General features: G+C 43.6%; 1 protein-coding gene across 1 annotated transcript; it reads right to left on the bottom strand.

Annotated features, from left to right (window-relative positions):
- Positions 1-267: 267 nt before the first annotated feature.
- On the bottom strand, positions 268-3008 carry LOC139831783 (uncharacterized). The gene is made up of 3 exons (XM_071821115.1): positions 2756-3008; positions 498-2074; positions 268-405 (listed from the first exon to the last, which is right to left on the bottom strand). The coding sequence occupies exons 1-3, from the start codon at positions 2805-2807 to the stop codon at positions 268-270; spliced, it is 1767 nt and encodes a 588-aa protein (XP_071677216.1). The 5' UTR covers positions 2808-3008.
- Positions 3009-21165: the final 18157 nt, after the last annotated feature.

Genomic DNA, 21165 nt, shown 5'->3' with positions numbered 1-21165 from the left:
AACTGAAGCAAACAATAACATAAAGCTCATAAGTGATAAGAGAAATGAACGACCGAATGTTAATGAAGCAAATAAATATCAAGCAACAAAGGTAATGTACCTGTTGAACACTTCAGAGTGGTTGTTCAACAACATATCACACTTAGAAAATTCAGAGAAAAAAGCCTTAATCCATGTTTTTGGATCAAGCTGCTCAATCCATGCATAAGCAGCCTCACTGTCCACCTTGAGTTTTTCCATATTTTTTGCATACTTTGGAACACAAGTTTACCTGGCAATGGCCCACAGGTCATTTTTTAATGTTTCGCATGTATGCCCTGCAGACTTGAAGTTTTGGAGCATATGTCTTACGCAGAATCTGTGTTCAGAATCTGGGAATACCTTTTGGGCAGCATTTATGAGACCCTGTGTAGTTCAAAAATGAAAACACAATTACAATTATGAATTTGTGAGATAAAGTTTGCTATTTGAGCATCACAAAAAGAGTGAGAAATTACCTTTTGTTTATCACTCATTATGGTCCATGGAGATGTATTTGTGATATTCAAGTCGTCTTTCAGGTTTTGAAGAAACCACTCCCAGCTGCTTGTACATTCAACCTCTACTAAACCGAAGGAAACTGGAAAGATGCAGTCGTTTGGGTTGATTCCAACAGCTGTCAACAGAACTCCTTTGTACCTAGTTTTAATATGACACCCATCTAAGCAAATCAGTGGCCTGCATCCAGCTAGGAACCCCCTTTTGCAAGCATCGTAGCTCCAATAGACAGTTGCCAAATGCTCTCTATGATCCGCACTTCCAGGATCATTCACTGAATTTGTCGTGAGAAAGAACTTAGAACCCGGGTTGCTCCTTCTCAGCTCTTGCCCATAATCCAACAGCTGGTTGAACTGTCCTATTTCATCTCCATGGATCTGTAGAAGTGCTTCTTTCCTTTCTCTGCTTAGCTTAAACCTGGTTGGGCACATATTAAATTCCCTATGAACCTTTGCTGCAAAACTCTGCAGTCCTAGCTTCTGGTTATCTCTGAATTCATGCATGAATGTTTCTTGAAGTATTTTTGCAGTGAGAGCTTCGAGTGGCCACACACCTTCACAATCATGTTTTGCTGAATATGTTGTAATACAGAAGCCACCTTGTCTTGTGTCTGCTGATGCTTTGAGCATCCGTGGACAACCATCTGAACATACATCATTTAGTCTTGTTTTACCATTCTTCACCTTTCTGATAGGGACTCTATTTCTTATGCTATATGCAGCCAATGCTTTCCTAAGCTCCTCCACACCACTGAAAGTCATTCCTACTTTGAAGGTTGGATTAGCCATGTCTATCTCTGGATCGAAAGGTTTGAACTTGTTCTTTAAATGCTGCCTCTCTTCATTGCCAAGATTAAGGTCCTCATCATCAAGGGCAACCTCATTCTCTCTTTCATCACATAATTCCTTCTCATTGTAATCATTCAAAGAGGTGTCAATATTTTCAGAAAAGAGATCATCATCCCCCTCTTCTACATTGTAGTCACTATCATAGAAGTCACTGTCTTGTCCACTATCACTGTCATCTAGTTGCACTTCCTCTGGAACAAATTCTGGTGATTTCCCCTTATCTGCAAACAACACATCTGAACTAGAAGACGGACTAGCTGTTGTATCAAATCTTCTTGGCAATTTGCTTGGGCTGATGACAAGAGGCAAATCAGGTACACCATTCAGTATCACATCGTCCCTTATATTTCTCAGGAAATTGGTGTGATCTACAAACAGAGCAAGTATCTTCACAGTCCTGCTTGCCTTGATCATTTCAACACAGTCAGCATCACACTCTACTGGTACCAGTCCATCTGTTATGTCTTTCCCAGGATAACACCAGTAGACATGCAGTTTTCCATCCCTCACATACCCCAACCTTGTCAATATTTCATCAATCCAAAGACAGGACCAAGTTTCAGCACTGCAATAGTCGAAGACTGTAGATGAATATGATACATATTGCAGATTATCGCGCAAACTGCAGAAGAGTCCATTGTGCACAACCTCTACCGAGAAGAAGTCATATTCTTCGGCTCCGTAGAACACTGCATGAAACAAAAAAGAATCAGAAACTGGTAACAACTACTATTGCATCAAAGCATACACACATGTGAGATTCAGAAACGTGGCCAAAATTCAGAACTTTTTAAAGACTTGCTTAAAAACTTCAGATAGGTGATCGCAATTTAGAACTTGACCACAAAATCTCAATTTTAATGCCAAAAATGCTACAGATTGCTGCAAATAATGTGTATCCACTTAATAATCTCTAAAACTAACAGCTTTATGCAATTTTTTTGCTCCAACAAATCAACAAAATAGACTACAGGAAACAAAATACACACAACTGGCAAAATTCATGAATTTTATTGGCTGTGATCGCTGCGCGCCTGCAAGTACCCTGCAAGTACACGGCCATGGTTTGTCCGCAGCATGAAGGCCATCCACCGTAGCTGTGGCCACAGCCCATCTATCCCTAACAAACAAGAACGAAATTCTGTTTCTGAACTAACACTTACAGATTGTGAACCAGTTCAGAGGGCTTGATCTGCAGAGTGCAAAGGAAAACGTGATCTGAACTAACACGTACGGATTGTGAACCAGTTCACACATTTCCCAAATAAACTTAATTCGGTACAGATCGTCGTCGCCAAGGCACACGGCCATGGTCGTCGTCGCCAACAGAGACAACGGGGAGAGAGTTTCTGGGCGAAAACGAGGCTCACCGTAGTCGGGCGGGTCTTCCCTCCACTCGCGCTCGCGCATGACCGCCGGCATCGGAGCTCCGGAACGTCTGCGAGGACCTCGAGGTGGCGCCGGAGTTGGGGGCGAAAGGAAACCGCGGTAGGGTCGGGGAAAAAGAAATCGAGAGGAGTAAACAGTGTCTCCTTCCGTTAAATCAGCGCAGGCAGATGTGGAAGGACCCGGCGATGCATATTTCAGGATTTCGGGGACCCTAGTGCAAAATTACTGATGAGAGATCATTAGCCACCGTGGCAGTACACGTGTCGGCATCAGATTGACCAAGGACCTAATCTGCACAGATTAGCAAGTTGATGGATGGCTGGTGCTCCTCTTTCAAGTTAGCGGACTAAACTGCACGTCAAGGACAAGTTGTAGGACTAATAGTGCATATACCTCTTCTAGAAGTATATAATTTTCTTTGCGGACTATTATGAGTGCCGTTTTAAAAGGAAAGTTTCTATTGACATGAACCACTTGGACTGGGTTTCACAAATTCTTTTTATTAACGAGAACGGCAGGAGCTTAACCCATAGGTTACAAAGAATTATGGCAAAGCCAAAGCACCAGAAAAAAGAAGAAGATACAGAAACTCAGGTACAAGATTAACGACTGGAAGCCAGCGCCAGCTGATCTAGTTCCTCTATAACTCTCGCCGCAAGAACAGCTAAAAATCCGACGGTTGCGCTCGTTCTAAAATTTCCACAAATCATCGGCCAGTGTGGAGATGCTTTTCTTCCTTTCCTTCCACTTGTTGATTAACTGAATCTTGCACCACCACTTCATAATCGCCAAGGTTAGTTGCAGCGTGTGATGCCAACGTCTCACAAACCTCCTTTGCAAACGAACAGAGGAAAGTAAGATGGAGTGCAACATAAGAACATTTGGATTCATGCAAGGATCAATTTGACATATCATAAAAAAAAATATAAAAGTATAAGCTCTTTGAAATTGAAATACGATCCAACAATATACCTTGGTGATCTTATCGATGATCAGAGTTAGGAGAAATGTGTATATGGTATAGACGTCTCAACTCAAGATCTAGACCACCAGCTTAATCGCCTTTGGGAATAATACATGAAAAAATAAACCATAATACAGAAAGGTATTTTTGCACATTTTTTTTGCGAATTTTTGCACATACTTTACTGATCTTTGCAAGAAACATATAACTTACGCATGTAAATTTTAGTCCAATAACATATAGCACTTCGTATTAATGAAAAAGGGCGTAGTAAGTACTCCCTCCGATCTTTTTTAATTAACTTGGATTCAGTACAACTTTGTACTAAATTTGAGTCAACTAAAAATAACCGAAGGAAGTAGCACAGTTCTGTGTACACTCCGGCTGAGGTCCATATAGAAGGTGGGCATGCCTCTAGTCCACAACCTTGAACCTACACTTACACTTTTTCCAGCTTAGGCCTTGTTTGGTACCAGAGTTTTAGTGGGGATTAGCGGAGATAATCCGCTCCAAACTTTAAATCCCCATTTATCCCCAATGCATGTTTGGTGCTAGAGTATGAGAGAGTTTTATCCCCACTTATCCCCACCTTTTTTTCCTAATTTTAGTGTAATTTTTTCAATCCTTAATACTCTACCCCTACCTAGTGGACTGGGGATGGGGTTTATGGGGGATTGGGTGACATCAGTAATTCACCCAATATTTTAGAGTATTATCCCCACTAATTCCTACTAAAACACTAGTATCAAACAAGACCTTAGTTGGCGCTTTACAGCGTGCAGCCGAAAACAAATAGCGCTGGCAAAGAAAACGAATATGCCTCTTTGGGCCTCCATGGGCTATGACGACTGGTGGAGCCCAATTCACCACGGGCTAGCAGGAAGCTGCCATCCTCTCAAAAAAATATTCTGTGAGCTGTCTTTGCTTAACGCCTCAATCTGCCACGCGTCAATTCCACAAGAGCCACATGATAAAAAGCACCACGCACTTTAGCTCCTTAGAGCAAATTTAATAGTAAAGCTAATTGTTGGCTATAAGCCAAGTGCCATATCATCTATAGTCAATCTAGAGTCAATAAATACAATAGTGAGCTATAAAATTGTACTACTTTATCAATACATGATCCACCCTTCACTCTCACAAAGTATCTAGGAGCACGTGCTAGAGCTAGCTCTTGCAGAGCAATTATAATAAGTCTAGTTAGCTAACTATAAGCCATTAAATAATATATTTTAGATGAGTTGGAGGAAAGAAAAGGGAGAGAGAAGGGAGGTGGGCTACTATGCAATAGCCAGTTCTTGCACGTGCTCATAGGCACTTTGTGAGAATGAAAGGTGGATCATATGTTAATAAAATACTTCATTCTTATTGCCAACTATTGTACATGTTACCTATATGGTGACTATAAATGACATGGCATCTTGTTATAGCCATCCGTTAACTACTATTGGAATTGCTCTAAGAGCTCACTCCTCTTCTCTCTCCTTCTCTCTCCTCCAACTAAGCAACAATATATTATTTTAATTCTTATATATAGCCAGCTGATTAGTATTTATCGTACTTGCTCTTAGAATATGCATTGCCACATACCACCGACTGTGATTCTTACCTTCACTTGGAGGCCACAGTATACGTGTGGTGGCCGCGTCGACGCATAACCTATAAATAAGCACGCTCCACACACCATGATGTCCTAGCACACTCGCTCAAAGCTCAAACACCTCAGATGCACTCCGCTCCACAACACACATTTAGCTACCACTCGAGAGATCGGATGCGATGGACCAGTGATTGAGCTACCCCACCTCGTAATCGTCCTCGCGCGAGCAGCACGACGGGACGATGCAGGCGCCGGCGCCGTCCAAGAGGCCCGCGGGGCGCACCAAGTTCAAAGAGACGCGACACCCGGTGTACCGCGGCGTGCGGCGCCGGGGCAGTGTGGGTCGGTGGGTGTGCGAGGTGCGTGTCCCCGGCAGTCGCGGCGAGCAGCTCTGGCTTGGCACGTGATGTCTACGGATGCTTCTATTCTTGTAGGCAGTGTTGGGCCTCCAAGAGCAGAGGTTTGTAGAACAGCAGCAAGTTTCCCTTAAGTGGATCACCCAAGGTTTATCGAACTCAGGGAGGAAGAGGTCAAAGATATCCCTCTCAAGCAACCCTGCAACCACAAAGCAAGAAGTCTCTTGTGTCCCCAACACACCTAATATACTTGTCAGATGTATAGGTGCACTAGTTCGGCGAAGAGATAGTGAAATACAGGTGGTATGAATATATGAGCAGCAGTAACAGCGCCAGAAAATAGCTTGATGCTACAACTGGCGTGTGGTTGATGGTGGTAATATTGCAGGCAGTACAGATGCAGTAGAACAGTAAACAAGCGATGATTTCAGTACTTGGGAACACGGCCTAGGGATCATACTTTCACTAGTGGACACTCTCAACATTGATCACATAACAGAATAGATAAATGCTATACTCTACACTCTCTTGTTGGATGATGAACACCACTAATTGTGTAGGATTACACAAACCCTCAATGCCGGAGTTAACAAGCTCCACAATATTCGATATTCATATTTAAATAACCTTAGAGTGCATGATAGATCAACACAACTACACCAAGTACTAACATAACATGCACACTGTCACCATCACACTATGAAGGAGGCATAGATCACATCAATACTATCATAGCAATAATTAACTTCACAATCTACAAGAGATTACAATCATAACCTACGCCAAGTACTACACGATGCACACACTGTCACCATTACACCGTGCAGGAGGAATAGACTACTTTAATAACATAACTAGAGTAGCACATAGATGAATTGTGATACAAAACTCATATGAATCTCAATCATGTAAGGCAGCTCATGAGATCATTGTATTGAAGTACATAGGAGAGAGATTAACCACATAGCTACCGGTACAGCCCTTAGCCTCGATGGAGAACTACTCCCTCCTCATGGGAGACAGCAGCGGTGATGAAGATGGCGGTGGAGATGGCAGCGGTGTCGATGGAGAAGCCTTCCGGGGGCACTTCCCCGTCCCGGCGGCGTGCCGGAACAGAGACTCCTGTCCCCCAGATCTTGGCTTCGCGATGGCGGCGGCTCTGGAAGGTTTCTCGTACCGTGGCTTTTCCGTATCGAAGATTTAGGTCAGGGACCTTTATATAGGCGAAGAGGCGGAGTCGGAGGGCTGACGAGGCAACGACACAATAGGGGGGCGCGGCCCACCCCCTGGCCGCGCCGGCCTATCATCTGGGGCCCACAGAGCCCTCCTCTGGTGGCTCTCGGGTGTTCTGGAAGCTTCGTGGGATTTTAAGATCTTGGGCGTTGATTTCGTCCAATTCCGAGAATATTTCCTTACTAGGATTTCTGAAACCAAAAACAGCAGAAAACAGGAACTAGCACTTCGGCATCTCGTCAATAGGTTAGTTCCGAAAAACGCATAAAATCATCATAAAGTATGCATAAAACATGTAGGTATCATCAATAAAGTGGCATGGAACATAAGAAATTATCGATACGTCGGAGACGTATCAGCATCCCCAAGCTTAGTTCCTGCTCGTCCCGAGTAGGTAAACGATAACAAAGATAATTTCTGAAGTGACATACCATCATATCTTGATCATACTATTGTAAGCACATGTAATGAATGCAGCGATTCAGAGCAATGGTAAAAACAATGAGTAAACAATTGAATCATATAACAAAGACTTTTCATGAATAGTACTTTCGAGACAAGCATCGATAAGTCTTGCATAAGAGTTAACGCATAAAGCAATAAATTCAAAGTAAAGGCATTAAAGCAACACGAAGTAAGATTAAGTTTTAGTGGTTGCTTTCAACTTGTAACATGCACATCTCATGGATATTGTCAACATAGAGTAATATGATGAATGCAAATATGCAAGTATGTAGTAATCAATGCACAATTAACACAAGTGTTTGCTTCTAAGATAGAGAGAAATGGGTAAACTGACTCAACATAAAAGTAGAAGAAAGGCCCTTCGCAGGGGGAAGCATTGATTGCTATATTTGTGCTAGAGCTTTTATTTCGAAAACATAAAGAGAGCATAAAAGTAAAGTTTTGAGAAGTGTTTGTTGTTGTCAACAAATGGTAGTGGGCACTCTAACCCCCTTGCCAGACAAACCTTCAAAGAGCGGCTCCCATGAAACATTTTTATTTTTGGGTGGCACTCCTTCCAACCTTTACTTTCACAAACCATGGCTAACCGAATCCTCGGGTGCCTGCAAACAATCTCATACCATGAAGGAGTGCCTTTTTATTTTAGTTTTATTTAGATGACACTCCTCCCCACCTTTGCTTTCTCAAGCCATGGCTAACCGAATCCTCGGGTGTCGTCCAACAATCACATACCATGGAGGAGTGTCTATTTGTAAAATTATGAAAGTTAATTAATTTGGGACTGGGAATCCCATTGCCAGCTCTTTTTGCAAAATTATTGGGTAAGCGGATGAAGCCACTAGTCCATTGGTGAAAGTTGCCCAACAAGATTGAAAGATAAACACCACAACTTCCTCATGAGCTATAAAAAATTGACACAAATAAGAGGTAATAACTTTTGAAGTGTTTAAAGATAGCACTCAAGCAATTTACTTTGGAATGGCGGAGAAATACCATATAGTAGGTAGGTATGGTGGACACAAATGGCATAGTGTTTGGCTCAAGGATTTGGATGCATGAGAAGTAATCCCTCTCAATACAAGGCTTAGGCTAGCAAGGTTATTTGAAGCAAACACAAGTATGAACTAGTACAGCAAAACTCACATAAGAACATATTGCAAGCATTATAAGACTATACATTGTCCTCCTTGTTGTTCAAACACCTTACCAGAAAATATCTAGACTTTAGAGAGACCAATCATGCAAACCAAATTTAAGCAAGCTCTATGTATTTCTTCACTAATAGGTGCAAAGTATATGATGCAAGATCTTAAACATGAGCACAACAATTGCCAAGTATCAAGTTATTCAAGACATCATACCAATTACTACATGTAGCATTTTCTATTTCCAACCATATAACAATTAACGAAGCAGTTTCAACCTTCGTCATGAAAATTAAAAGCTAAGAACACATGTGTTCATATGAACCAGCGGAGCGTGTCTCTCTCCCACACAAGCATGAGTTTATTCAAACAAAACAAAATAGAAACAAACAGACGCTCCAAGTAAAGTACATAAGATGTGACCGAATAAAAATATAGTTTCAAGGGAGGAACCTGATAATTTGTCGATGAAGAAGGGGATGCCTTGGGCATCCCCAAGCTTAGATGCTTGAGTCTTGTTGAAATATGCAGGGGTGAACCACCGGGGCATCCCCAAGCTTAGAGATTTCACTCTCCTTGATCATATTGTATCATCCTCCTCTCTTGATCCTTGAAAACTTCCTCCACACCAAACTCAAAACAACTCATTAGAGGGTTAGTGCACAATCAAAATTCACATGTTCAGAGGTGACATAATCATTCTTAATGCTTCTGGACATTGCACAAAGCTACTGAAAGTTAATGAAATCGAAAAATCCATCAAGCATAGCAAAACAGGCAATGCGAAATAAAAGGCAGAATCTGTCAAAACAGAACAGTTCGTAAAGACGAATTTCTAAGAGGCACCAGACTTGCTCAAATGAAAATGCTCAAATTGAATGAAAGTTGCGTACATATCTGAGGATCACTCACGTAAATTGGCAGAATTTTCTGAGTTACCTACAGAGAATTAGGCCCAGATTCGTGACAGACATAAATCTGTTTCTGCGCAGTAATCCAAATCTAGTATCAACCTTACTATCAAAGACTTTACTTGGCACAACAATGCAATAAAACTAAGATAAGAAGAGGTTGCTACAGTAGTAACAACTTCCAAGACTCAAATATAAAACAAAATTGCTGTAGTAAAATAAACACATGGGCTATCTCCCAAGAAGTTCTTTCTTTATAGCCATTAAGATGGGCTCAGCAGTTTTAATGATGCACTCGCAAGAAATAGTATTTGAAGCAAAAGAGAGCATCAAGAGGTAAATTCAAAACACATTTAAGCCTAACATGCTTCCTATGCATAGGAATCTTGTAAATAAACAAGTTCATGAAGAGCAAAGTAACAAGCATAGGAAGATAGAACAAGTGTAGCTTCAAAAATTTCAGCACATAGAGAGGTGTTTTAGTAACATGAAAATTTCTACAACCATATTTTCCTCTCTCATAATAACTTTCAGTAGCATCATGACCAAAATCAACAATATAACTATCACATAAAGCATTCTTATCATGAGTCTCATGCATAAAACTATTACTCTCCACATAAGCATAATCAATTTTATTAGTTGTAGTGGGAGCAAATTCAACAAAATAGCTATCATTATTATTCTCATCATCAAATATAGGAGGCATATTGTAATCATAATCAAATTTATCCTCCATAACAGGCAGCACCAAAAGACCACTATCATTATAATCATCATAAATAGGAGGCAAAGTATCATCAAAGTAAATTTTCTCCTCAATGCTTGGGGGACTAAAAAGATCATGCTCATCAAAACCAGCTTCCCCAAGCTTAGAATTTTCCATATCATTAGCAACAATGGTGTTCAAAGTATTCATACTAATATGTTCCATGGGTTTTTTAATTTTCACATCAAACCATCCATGTCTTAACTCAGGAAAAAGAATAAAAAGCTCCATGTTGCTTTCCATTATGCCAAACTAGTGTAAAACAAGAAACAAAAAGATGCAATTGCAGGATCTAAAGGAAATAGCTTCGAGTACTTACAACGGCGCCGGAAAATAGCTTAGTAGCCGAGATCCGGAGTGTGAGTACCTTTTACCTTTCCTCCCCGGCAACGGCGCCAGAAAAGTGCTTGATGTCTACGGGTGCTTCTATTCTTGTAGACAGTGTTGGGCCTCCAAGAGCAGAGGTTTGTAGAACAGCAACAAGTTTCCCTTAAGTGGATCACCCAAGGTTTATCGAACTCAAGGAGGAAGAGGTCAAAGATATCCCTCTCAAGCAACCCTGCAACCACAAAGCAAGAAGTCTCTTGTGTCCCCAACACACCTAATACACTTGTCAGATGTATAGGCGCACTAGTTCGGCGAAGAGATAGTGAAATACAGGTGGTATGAATATATGAGCAGCAGTAACAGCGCCAGAAAATAGCTTGATGCTACAACTGGCGTGTGGTTGATGGTGGTAGTATTGCAGGCAGTACAGATGCAGTAGAACAGTAAACAAGCGATGATTTCAGTACTTGGGAACAAGGCCTAGGGATCATACTTTCACTAGTGGACACTCTCAACATTGATCACATAACAGAATAGATAAATGATATACTCTACACTCTCTTGTTGGATGATGAACACCACTAATTGTGTAGGATTACACGAACCCTCAATGCCGGAGTTAACAAGCTCCACAATATTTGATATTCATATTTAAATAACCTTAAAGTGCATGATAGATCAACACAACTACACCAAGTACTAACATAGCATGCACACTGTCACCATCACACTATAAAGGAGGCATAGATCACATCAATACTATCATAGCAATAATTAACTTCATAATCTACAAGAGATTACAATCATAACCTACGCCAAGTACTACACGATGCACACACTGTCACCATTACACCGTGCAGGAGGAATAGACTACTTTAATAACATCACTAGAGTAGCACATAGATGAATTGTGATACAAAACTCATATGAATCTCAATCATGTAAGGCAGCTCATGAGATCATTGTATTGAAGTACATGGGAGAGAGATTAACCACATAGCTACTGATACGCGTACAGCACGCGTCCGTTGGGAACCCCAAGAGGAAGGTGTGATGCGTACAGCGGCAAGTTTTCCCTCAGTAAGAAACCAAGGTTTATCGAACCAGTAGGAGCCAAGAAGCACGTTGAAGGTTGATGGCGGCGAGATGTAGTACGGCGCAACACCAGGGATTCCGGCGCCAACGTGGAACCTCCACAACACAACCAAAGTACTTTGCCCCAACGAAACAGTGAGGTTGTCAATCTCACCGGCTTGCTGTAACAAAGGATTAGATGTATAGTGTGGATGATGATTGTTTGCAGAAAATAGTAGAACAATTGCAGTAGATTGTATTTCAGATGTAAAGAATGGACCGGGGTCCACAGTTCACTAGAGGTGTCTCTCCCATAAGATAAATAGCATGTTGGGTGAACAAATTACAGTTGGGCAATTGACAAATAGAGAGGGCATGACCATGCACATACATGATATGATGAGTATTGTGAGATTTAATTGGGCATTACGACAAAGTACATAGACCGCTATCCAGCATGCATCTATGCCTAAAAAGTCCACCTTCAGGTTATCATCCGAACCCCTTCCAGTATTAAGTTGAAAACAACAGACAATTGCATTAAGTATGGTGCGTAATGTAATCAATAACTACATCCTCGGACATAGCATCAATGTTTTATCCCTAGTGGCAACAGCGCATCCATAGCCTTAGAGGTTTCTGTCACTCCCCCAGATTCACGGAGACATGAACCCACTATCGAGCATAAATACCCCCTCTTGGAGTTACTAGCAAAAACTTGGCCAGAGCCTCTACTAATAACGGAGAGCATGCAAGATCATAAACAACACATAGATATAAATTGATAATCAACATAACATAGTATTCTCTATTCATCGGATCCCAACAAACACAACATATAGCATTACAGATAGATGATCTTGATCATGTTCGGCAGCTCACAAGATCCGACAATGAAGCACATAAGGAGAAGACAACCATCTAGCTACTGCTATGGACCCATAGTCCAGGGGTAGACTACTCACTCATCACTCCGGAGGCGACCATGGCGGCGTAGAGTCCTCCGGGAGATGAATCCCCTCTCCGGCAGGGTGCCGGAGGCGATCTCCTGAATCCCCCGAGATGGGATTGGCGGCGGCGGCGTCTCTGGAAGGTTTTCCGTATCGTGGCTCTCGGTACTGGGGGTTTCGCGACGAAGGCTATTTGTAGGCGGAAGGGCAGGTCAAGGGGCGTCACGAGGGGCCCACACACTAGGTCGGCGCGGCCAGGGCTTGGGCCGCGCCGCCCTAGCGTGGCGCCGCCTCGTGGCCCCACTTCGTCAGCTCTCCGGTCTTCTGGAAGCTTCGTGTGAAAATAGGCCCCTGGGCGTTGATTTCGTCCAATTCCGAGAATATTTCCTTACTAGGATTTCTGAAACCAAAAACAGCAGAAACAAGAATCGGCTCTTCGGCATCTCGTTAATAGGTTAGTGCCGGAAAATGCAAAAATATGACATAAAGTATGCATAAAACATGTAGATATCATCAATAATGTGGCATGGAACATAAGAAATTATCGATACGTCGGAGACGTATCAGCATCCCTAGCTTAGTTTCTGCTCGTCCCGAGCAGGTAAACGATAACAAAGATAATTTCTGGAGTGACATGCCATCATAACCTTGATCATACTATTGTAAGCATATGTAATGAATGCAGTGATCAAAACAATGTAAATGACATGAGTAAACAACTGAATCATATAGCAAAGACTTTTCATGAATAGTACTTCAAGACAAGCATCAATAAGTCTTGCATAAAAGTTAACTCATAAAGCAATAATTCATAGTAGAGCTATTGAAGCAACACAAAGGAAGATGAAGTTTCAGCGGTTGCTTTCAACTTATAACATGTATATCTCATGGATAATTGTCAATGCAAAGTAATATAACAAGTGCAATATGCAAGTATGTAGGAATCAATGCACAGTTCACACAAGTGTTTGCTTCTTGAGGTGGAGAGAGATAGGTGAACTGACTCAACAATAAAAGTAAAAGAAAGGTCCTTCAAAGAGGAAAGCATCGATTGCTATATTTGTGCTAGAGCTTTGGTTTTGAAAACAAGAAACAATTTTGTCAACGGTAGTAATAAAGCATATGTGTCATGTAAATTATATCTTACAAGTTGCAAGCCTCGTGCATAGCACCTTGTCCTAATTAGCTCGGATTACCTGGATTATCATCGCAATGCACATGTTTTAACCAAGTGTCACAAAGGGGTACCTCTATGCCGCCTGTACAAAGGTCTAAGGAGAAAGCTCGCATCGGATTTCTCGCTATTGATTATTCTCAACTTAGACATCCATACCGGGACAACATAGACAACAGATAATGGACTCCTCTTTAATGCATAAGCATGTAGCAACAATTAATGTTCTCATATGAGATTGAGGATATATGTCCAAAACTGAAACTTCCACCATGATTCATGGCTTTAGTTAGCGGCCCAATGTTCTTCTCTAACAATATGCATGCTCTAACCATTTTAGTGGTTAATCTCCCTTACTTCAGACAAGACGAACATGCATAGCAACTCACATGATATTCAACAAAGAGTAGTTGATGGCGTCCCCAGGAACATGGTTATCGCACAACAAGCAACTTAATAAGAGATAAAGTGCATAAGTACATATTCAATACCACAATAGTTTTTAGGCTATTTGTCCCATGAGCTATATATTGTAAAGGCAGAGGATAGAAATCTTAAAGGTAGCACTCAAGCAATTTACTTTGGAATGGCGGAGAAATACCATGTAGTAGGTAGGTATGGTGGACACAAATGGCATAGTGGTTGGCTCAAGGATTTTGGATGCATGAGAAGTATTCCCTCTCGATACAAGGTTTAGGCTAGCAAGGTTATTTGAAACAAACACAAGGATGAAGTGGTGCAGCAAAACTCACATAAAAGACATATTGTAAACATTATAAGACTCTACACCGTCTTCCTTGTTGTTCAAACTCAATACTAGAAATTATCTAGACCTTAGAGAGACCAATTATGCAAACCAAATTTTAGCATGCTCTATGTATTTCTTCATTAATAGGTGCAAAGTATATGATGCAAGAGCTTAAACATGAGCACAACAATTGCCAAGTATCACATTATCCAAGACATTATAGCAATTACTACATGTATCATTTTCCAATTCCAACCATATAACAATTTAACGAAGAAGAAACTTCGCCATGAATATTATGAGTAAAGCCTAAGGACATATTTGTCCATATGCAACAGCGGAGCGTGTCTCTCTCCCACACAAAGAATGCTAGGATCCATTTTATTCAAACAAAACAAAAACAAAAACAAACCGACGCTCCAAGCAAAGCACATAAGATGTGACGGAATAAAAATATAGTTTCAGGGGAGGAACCTGATAATGTTGTCGATGAAGAAGGGGATGCCTTGGGCATCCCCAAGCTTAGACGCTTGAGTCTTCTTGATATATGCAGGGGTGAACCACCGGGCATCCCCAAGCTTAGAGCTTTCACTCTCTTTGATCATGTTGTATCATCTCCCTCTCTTGATCCTTGAAAACTTCCTCCACACCAAACTCAAAACAACTCATTAGAGAGTTGGTGCACAATCAAAATTTACATGTTCAGGGGTGACATAATCATTCTTAACACTTCTGGACATTGCACAAAGCTACTGAAAGTCAATGGAATCGAAAAATCCATCAAGCATATCAAAACAGGCAATGCGAAATAAAAGGCAGAATCTGTCAAAACAGAACAGTTCGTAAAGACGAATTTTATTGAAGCACCAGACTTGCTCAAATGAAAATGCTCAAATTGAATGAAAGTTGCGTAAATATCTGAGGATCACTCACGTAAATTGGCATAATTTTCTGAGTTACCTACAGAGAATTAGGCCCAGATTCGTGACAGCAAAAAAATCTGTTTCTGCGCAGTAATCCAAATCTAGTATGAACCTTACTATCAACGACTTTACTTGGCAAAACAATGCACAAAACTAAGATAAGGAGAGGTTGCTACATTAGTAAACAACTTCCAAGACACAAATATAAAATAAAGGTATTGTAGTAAAAACATGGGTTGTCTCCCATAAGCGCTTTTCTTTAACGCCTTTCAGCTAGGCGCAGAAAGTGTGTATCAAGTGTTATCAAAAGATGGTGTATCAACATTACCTTGGGCTTTGCCCTTACCTTTCTTGTTATTTTTCTTACCCTTTGATTTAGGGAATACATGTCTTCCCCCTGGTGTAGAGGTGAATTTCAGGGTGCCTTCTCCCATATCTATGACTGCTCCCAATAGTTTCAGCAGGGATCTTCCGAGTGTGATTTGTCCCGTTCCTACACATTCAATAACAAGATAATCAATGGATATTGTTCTTCCAAGAATGGTTGTATGCACACCTGTGGCTATTCCCTTAGGGATTATAACAGAGTTATCAATAAGAGTTATTCCTTCTCCCCCTTCGACGAATCCCCAAAGTTTCAAAGATTCATGAATACTCTTAGGCATAAGGCAAAATTCAGACATAATATCACAATTGGCATGAAGAGTTTGATCACCGATAACAATTTTAACTGTAGGATCCCATAATGAAGGTTCAGAGTTCACTAAAACTTGTTCAAAACGGTTACGAACATAGCGATAGTTGCCATTCAAGCGGGATGCACTTGTCTCAAGATTGTTTAATCTATTATAAATGCTAATAAGGGCTGAATCAAAGTTATTAGCTGAATCATGTGATGCAACCAACTTCTTTATGGCATTAAAAGCTTGATCCCCATTGCAATGAAGGAAATCTCCTCCCACTAAAGCATCCAAGGCATATCTATAGCGAATCATAAGACCAAAATAAAAATTACTAAGGAGCAAACTTAGAGTCATTTGAGGTTCAGCTTTACGATAAGAAGTAAAAATTCTGGACCAAGCATCTTTAAAACTCTCCTCATCCCCTTGTTTAAAAGTGAAGACTAATTCTTCAGGTGAAGAAGTAACAAGTGCAGAACTAGACATGGTAACAAAAGTAAAATGCAAGTAACTAAATAAAATACAAGTAACTAATTTTTTTGTGTTTTTAATATAGCAAACAAGATAGCAAATAAAGTAAAACTAGCAACTATTTTTTTTGTATTTTGATATAATGCAGCAAACAAAGTAGTAAATAAAATAAAGCAAGACAAAAACAAAGTAAAGAGATTGGATTGTGGAGACTCCCCTTGCAGCGTGTCTTGATCTCCCCGGCAACGGCGCCAGAAAAAGAGCTTGATACGCGTACAACACGCGTCCGTTGGGAACCCCAAGAGGAAGGTGTGATGCGTACAGCGGCAAGTTTTCCCTCAGTAAGAAACCAAGGTTTATCGAACCAGTAGGAGCCAAGAAGCACGTTGAAGGTTGATGGCGGCGAGATGTAGTGCGGCGCAACACCAGGGATTCCGGCGCCAACGTGGAACCTGCACAACACAACCAAAGTACTTTGCCCCAACGAAACAGTGAGGTTGTCAATCTCACCGGCTTGCTGTAACAAAGGATTAGATGTATAGTGTGGATGATGATTGTTTGCAGAAAACAGTAGAACAATTGCAGTAGATTGTATTTCAGATGTAAAGAATGGACCGGGGTCCACAGTTCACTAGAGGTGTCTCTCCATAAGATAAATAGCATGTTGGGTGAACAAATTACAGTTGGGCAATTGACAAATAGAGAGGGCATGACCATGCACATACATGATATGATGAGTATTGTGAGATTTAATTGGGCATTACGACAAAGTACATAGACCGCTATCCAGCATGCATATATGCCTAAAAAGTCCACCTTCAGGTTATCATCCGAACCCCTTCCAGTATTAAGTTGAAAACAACAGACAATTGCATTAAGTATGGTGCGTAATGTAATCAATAACTACATCCTTAGACTTAGCATCAATGTTTTATCCCTAGTGGCAACAACACATCCATAACCTTAGAGGTTTCTGTCACTCCCCCAGATTCACGGAGACATGAACCCACTATCGAGCATAAATACCCCCTCTTGGAGTTACTAGCAAAAACTTGGCCAGAGCCTCTACTAATAACGGAGAGCATGCAAGATCATAAACAACACATAGATATAAATTGATAATCAACATAACATAGTATTCTCTATTCATCGGATCCCAACAAACACAACATATAGCATTACAGATAGATGATCTTGATCATGTTCGGCAGCTCACAAGATCTGACAATGAAGCACATAAGGAGAAGACAACCATCTAGCTACTGCTATGGACCCATAGTCCAGGGGTAGACTACTCACTCATCACTCCGGAGGCGACCATGGCGGCGTAGAGTTTTCCGGGAGATGAATCCCCTCTACGGCAGGGTGCCGGAGGCGATCTCCTGAATCCCCCGAGATGGGATTGGCGGCGGCGGCGTCTCTGGAAGGTTTCCGTATCGTGGCTCTCGGTACTGGGGGTTTAGCGACAAAGGCTATTTGTAGGCGGAAGGGCAGGTCAAGGGGCGTCACGAGGGGCCCACACACTAGGTCGGCGCGGCCAGGGCTTGGGCCGCGCCGCCCTAGCGTGGCGCCGCCTCGTGGCCCCACTTCGTCAGCTCTCCGGTCTTCTGGAAGCTTTGTGTGAAAATAGGCCCCTGGGCGTTGATTTCGTCCAATTCCGAGAATATTTCCTTACTAGGATTTCTGAAACCAAAAACAGCAGAAAAGAGCAACTGGCTCTTCGGCATCTCGTTAATAGGTTAGTGCCGGAAAATGCATAAATATGACATAAAGTATGCATAAAACATATAGATATCATCCATAATGTGGCATGGAACATAAGAAATTATCGATACGTCGGAGACGTATCAGCTACCGGTACAGCCCTTAGCCTCGATGGAGAACTACTCCCTCCTCATGGGAGACAGCAGCGGTGATGAAGATGGCGGTGGAGATGGCAGCAGTGTCGATGGAGAAGCCTTCCGGGGGCACTTCCCCGCCCCGGCGGCGTGCCGGAACAGAGACTCCTGTCCCCCAGATCTTGGCTTCGCGATGGCGGCGGCTCTGGAAGGTTTCTCGTACCGTGGCTTTTCCGTATCAAAGATTTAGGTCAGGGACCTTTATATAGGCAAAGAGGCGGAGTCGGAGAGCTGACGAGGCGACGACACAATAGGGGGGCGCGGCTCACCCCCTGGCCGCGCCGGCCTATCATCTAGGGCCCATAGGGCCCTCCTCTGGTGGCTCTCGGGTGTTCTGGAAGCTTCGTGGGATTTTAAGATCTTGGGCGTTGATTTCGTCCAATTCCGAGAATATTTCCTTACTAGGATTTCTGAAACCAAAAACAGCAGAAAACAGGAACTGGCACTTCGGCACCTCGTCAATAGGTTAGTTCCGAAAAACGCATAAAATCATCATAAAGTATGCATAAAACATGTAGGTATCATCAATAAAGTGGCATGGAACATAAGAAATTATCGATACGTCGGAGACGTATCAGCACGCACGTCACTGCCGAGTCCGCCGCGCGCGCGCACGACGCCACCATGCTGGCTCTGCGCGGCTGCTCCACCTCCACCCCGATCCTCAACTTTGCCGACTCCGCGTGGCTGCTCGACGTGCCGTCCGCGCTCCCCGACCTCGCGGCTGACACTCGCCGCTGTGGTGCACTTCCAGCGTAAGCGGGCCAAGGACAGCGAGGCCGCTGTCGGCGCCACTGAGGTAACTACTTCCAAGTTCTAGCGCTTTTGCGGTGCCGCCCTTGTTTCTGAATGATGCAGGATCAACGGTGGCGACATCGTCCCAACCTTGTCCCGATCCCGACATAACGGATGAGGTCCCGGTCGCACTGGGGAGCGACATGTTCAACCTTGATATGTTGGGAGAAATGGATCTGGGGAAGTACTACGCAGACCTAGCGGAGAAGCAACTCCTAGAGCCGCCGCCACCGCCGGCCGCCGGTGCATGCTGCGAGACAATGGAAACTGTGGCAACGGTGGAGCCGATGCAGCGCTATGGAGCCACTCATATTGATAATCTCGGGCCAACATGGCATCAGAGTGGCGCCGTTCTTGATCAAGCCGCCACCGCACGAGCTTCCACCTGTGCTGCCCCTGGAAAGGTTGATTTTCATGGCCACCGCGCAACCCGTACGAGGGTTCGTGCGCCGATCGGTTGATCGGCTGCCCACTTGTCTCTTTTTTTCCCGATATTTAGATTGGTTTTCTTTTTTTGTTCGCCGATCGCTCGATCGGCATTTTTTTTTGGTTTACCGATCATTAATCGGATTGAGTCGCATACCGCCGCCGTTATCGCGCGCCTCTACTCCGACAACGGCGTCGATCTACATCGGCTATCTTCGTCAACCGCACGGCACGGCCGCACGCGTCACACACGAGACGCCTACGTGCGACGCAGCAGGCGGTCTCGCCCGCGCAGTCTCCATCGCCAGTTTGTCTCCGCCGTCATCGCCCGGGACATCATCGACAACGTCGCCGTCGGCTTCTATCTACGTGTCGTCCACGCCATTTCACGTACAACGCCGCCATCGGTCTGATCAACCAACCGCGCGCACGTCTCCGCCAAGCACGTTTCCTGAGCATGCGCCTACCACCGATCGAGCTACGGAAGCCGCTACGTCACCCTTCGGGCCTCAGTGCCGCCGCTTTTGGTCCACGCCACTGACCTCCGACGCACCTTCCAGGCGTGTACGCCGCTGGTGGCCTCCCGCTGCTACACCGACTCGCGCCCTGCAAATATGCCGGGCCCTCGGGTCGTGAATTCACCGCACGCAGTCTGCTCCGCCGTCCCCCGCGCACCGACGTTCTAGGCTACTACCGCGTTGCCCCATCAACGCGGGTCGCCACCGTCAGTGCAAGGTCTACGTCAAGCCACCGGGTTCTTCCTCGTCTACTTCGAGTACCGCCGCCGCACCTCGACAGGTAACCTGCATGACCACTTCTGGTCGTCGGAGGCCTCGCCGACCACCTCTACAGTCTAGGCATTCAGCATGGCCACTCCTGGCCGTGCTGGTTTCGCCGCCTTCTACGTCTCCGTCCACCACGACCTCGTCGCCAACGTCATCATCTCGTCCTCGACTACTTCGTCTACTCCTACAACCGCGGACTGCATCGGCTCCTCTCCCTCTGCGCCGCTCGTCTCGCCATTGCTCTGAAGGCCTCCTCTGTTGGTCCCCTTACACTGGCTCATGGTCCATGGTGATCCCTGCCCTCGCACGCCCGGTATTGGCAACACCGATACGTGCATTCGTCCCCGACGCGTTCCCGGGCCTGGTAAGCTCGGATCAGCGCCTCGTCCCTGATACGCGTACAGCACGCGTCCGTTGGGAACCCCAAGAGAAAGGTGTGATGCGTACAGCGGCAAGTTTCCCTCAGTAAGAAACCAAGGTTTATCAAACCAGTAGGAGCCAAGAAGCACGTTGAAGGTTGATGGCGGCGGAGTGTAGTGCAGCGCAACACCAGGGATTCCGGCGCCAACGTGGAACCTGCACAACACAACCAAAATACTTTGCCCCAACGTGATAGTGAGGTTGTCAATCTCACCGGCTTGATGTAACAAATGATTAGATGTATAGTGTGGATGATGATGTTTGCAGAGAACAGTAA

This window comes from Lolium perenne, chromosome 5 (genome assembly GCF_019359855.2).
Source record: "Lolium perenne isolate Kyuss_39 chromosome 5, Kyuss_2.0, whole genome shotgun sequence".
Classification (NCBI taxonomy): domain Eukaryota; kingdom Viridiplantae; phylum Streptophyta; class Magnoliopsida; order Poales; family Poaceae; genus Lolium; species Lolium perenne.
This window is presented reverse-complemented; position numbering and strand designations above follow the sequence as displayed.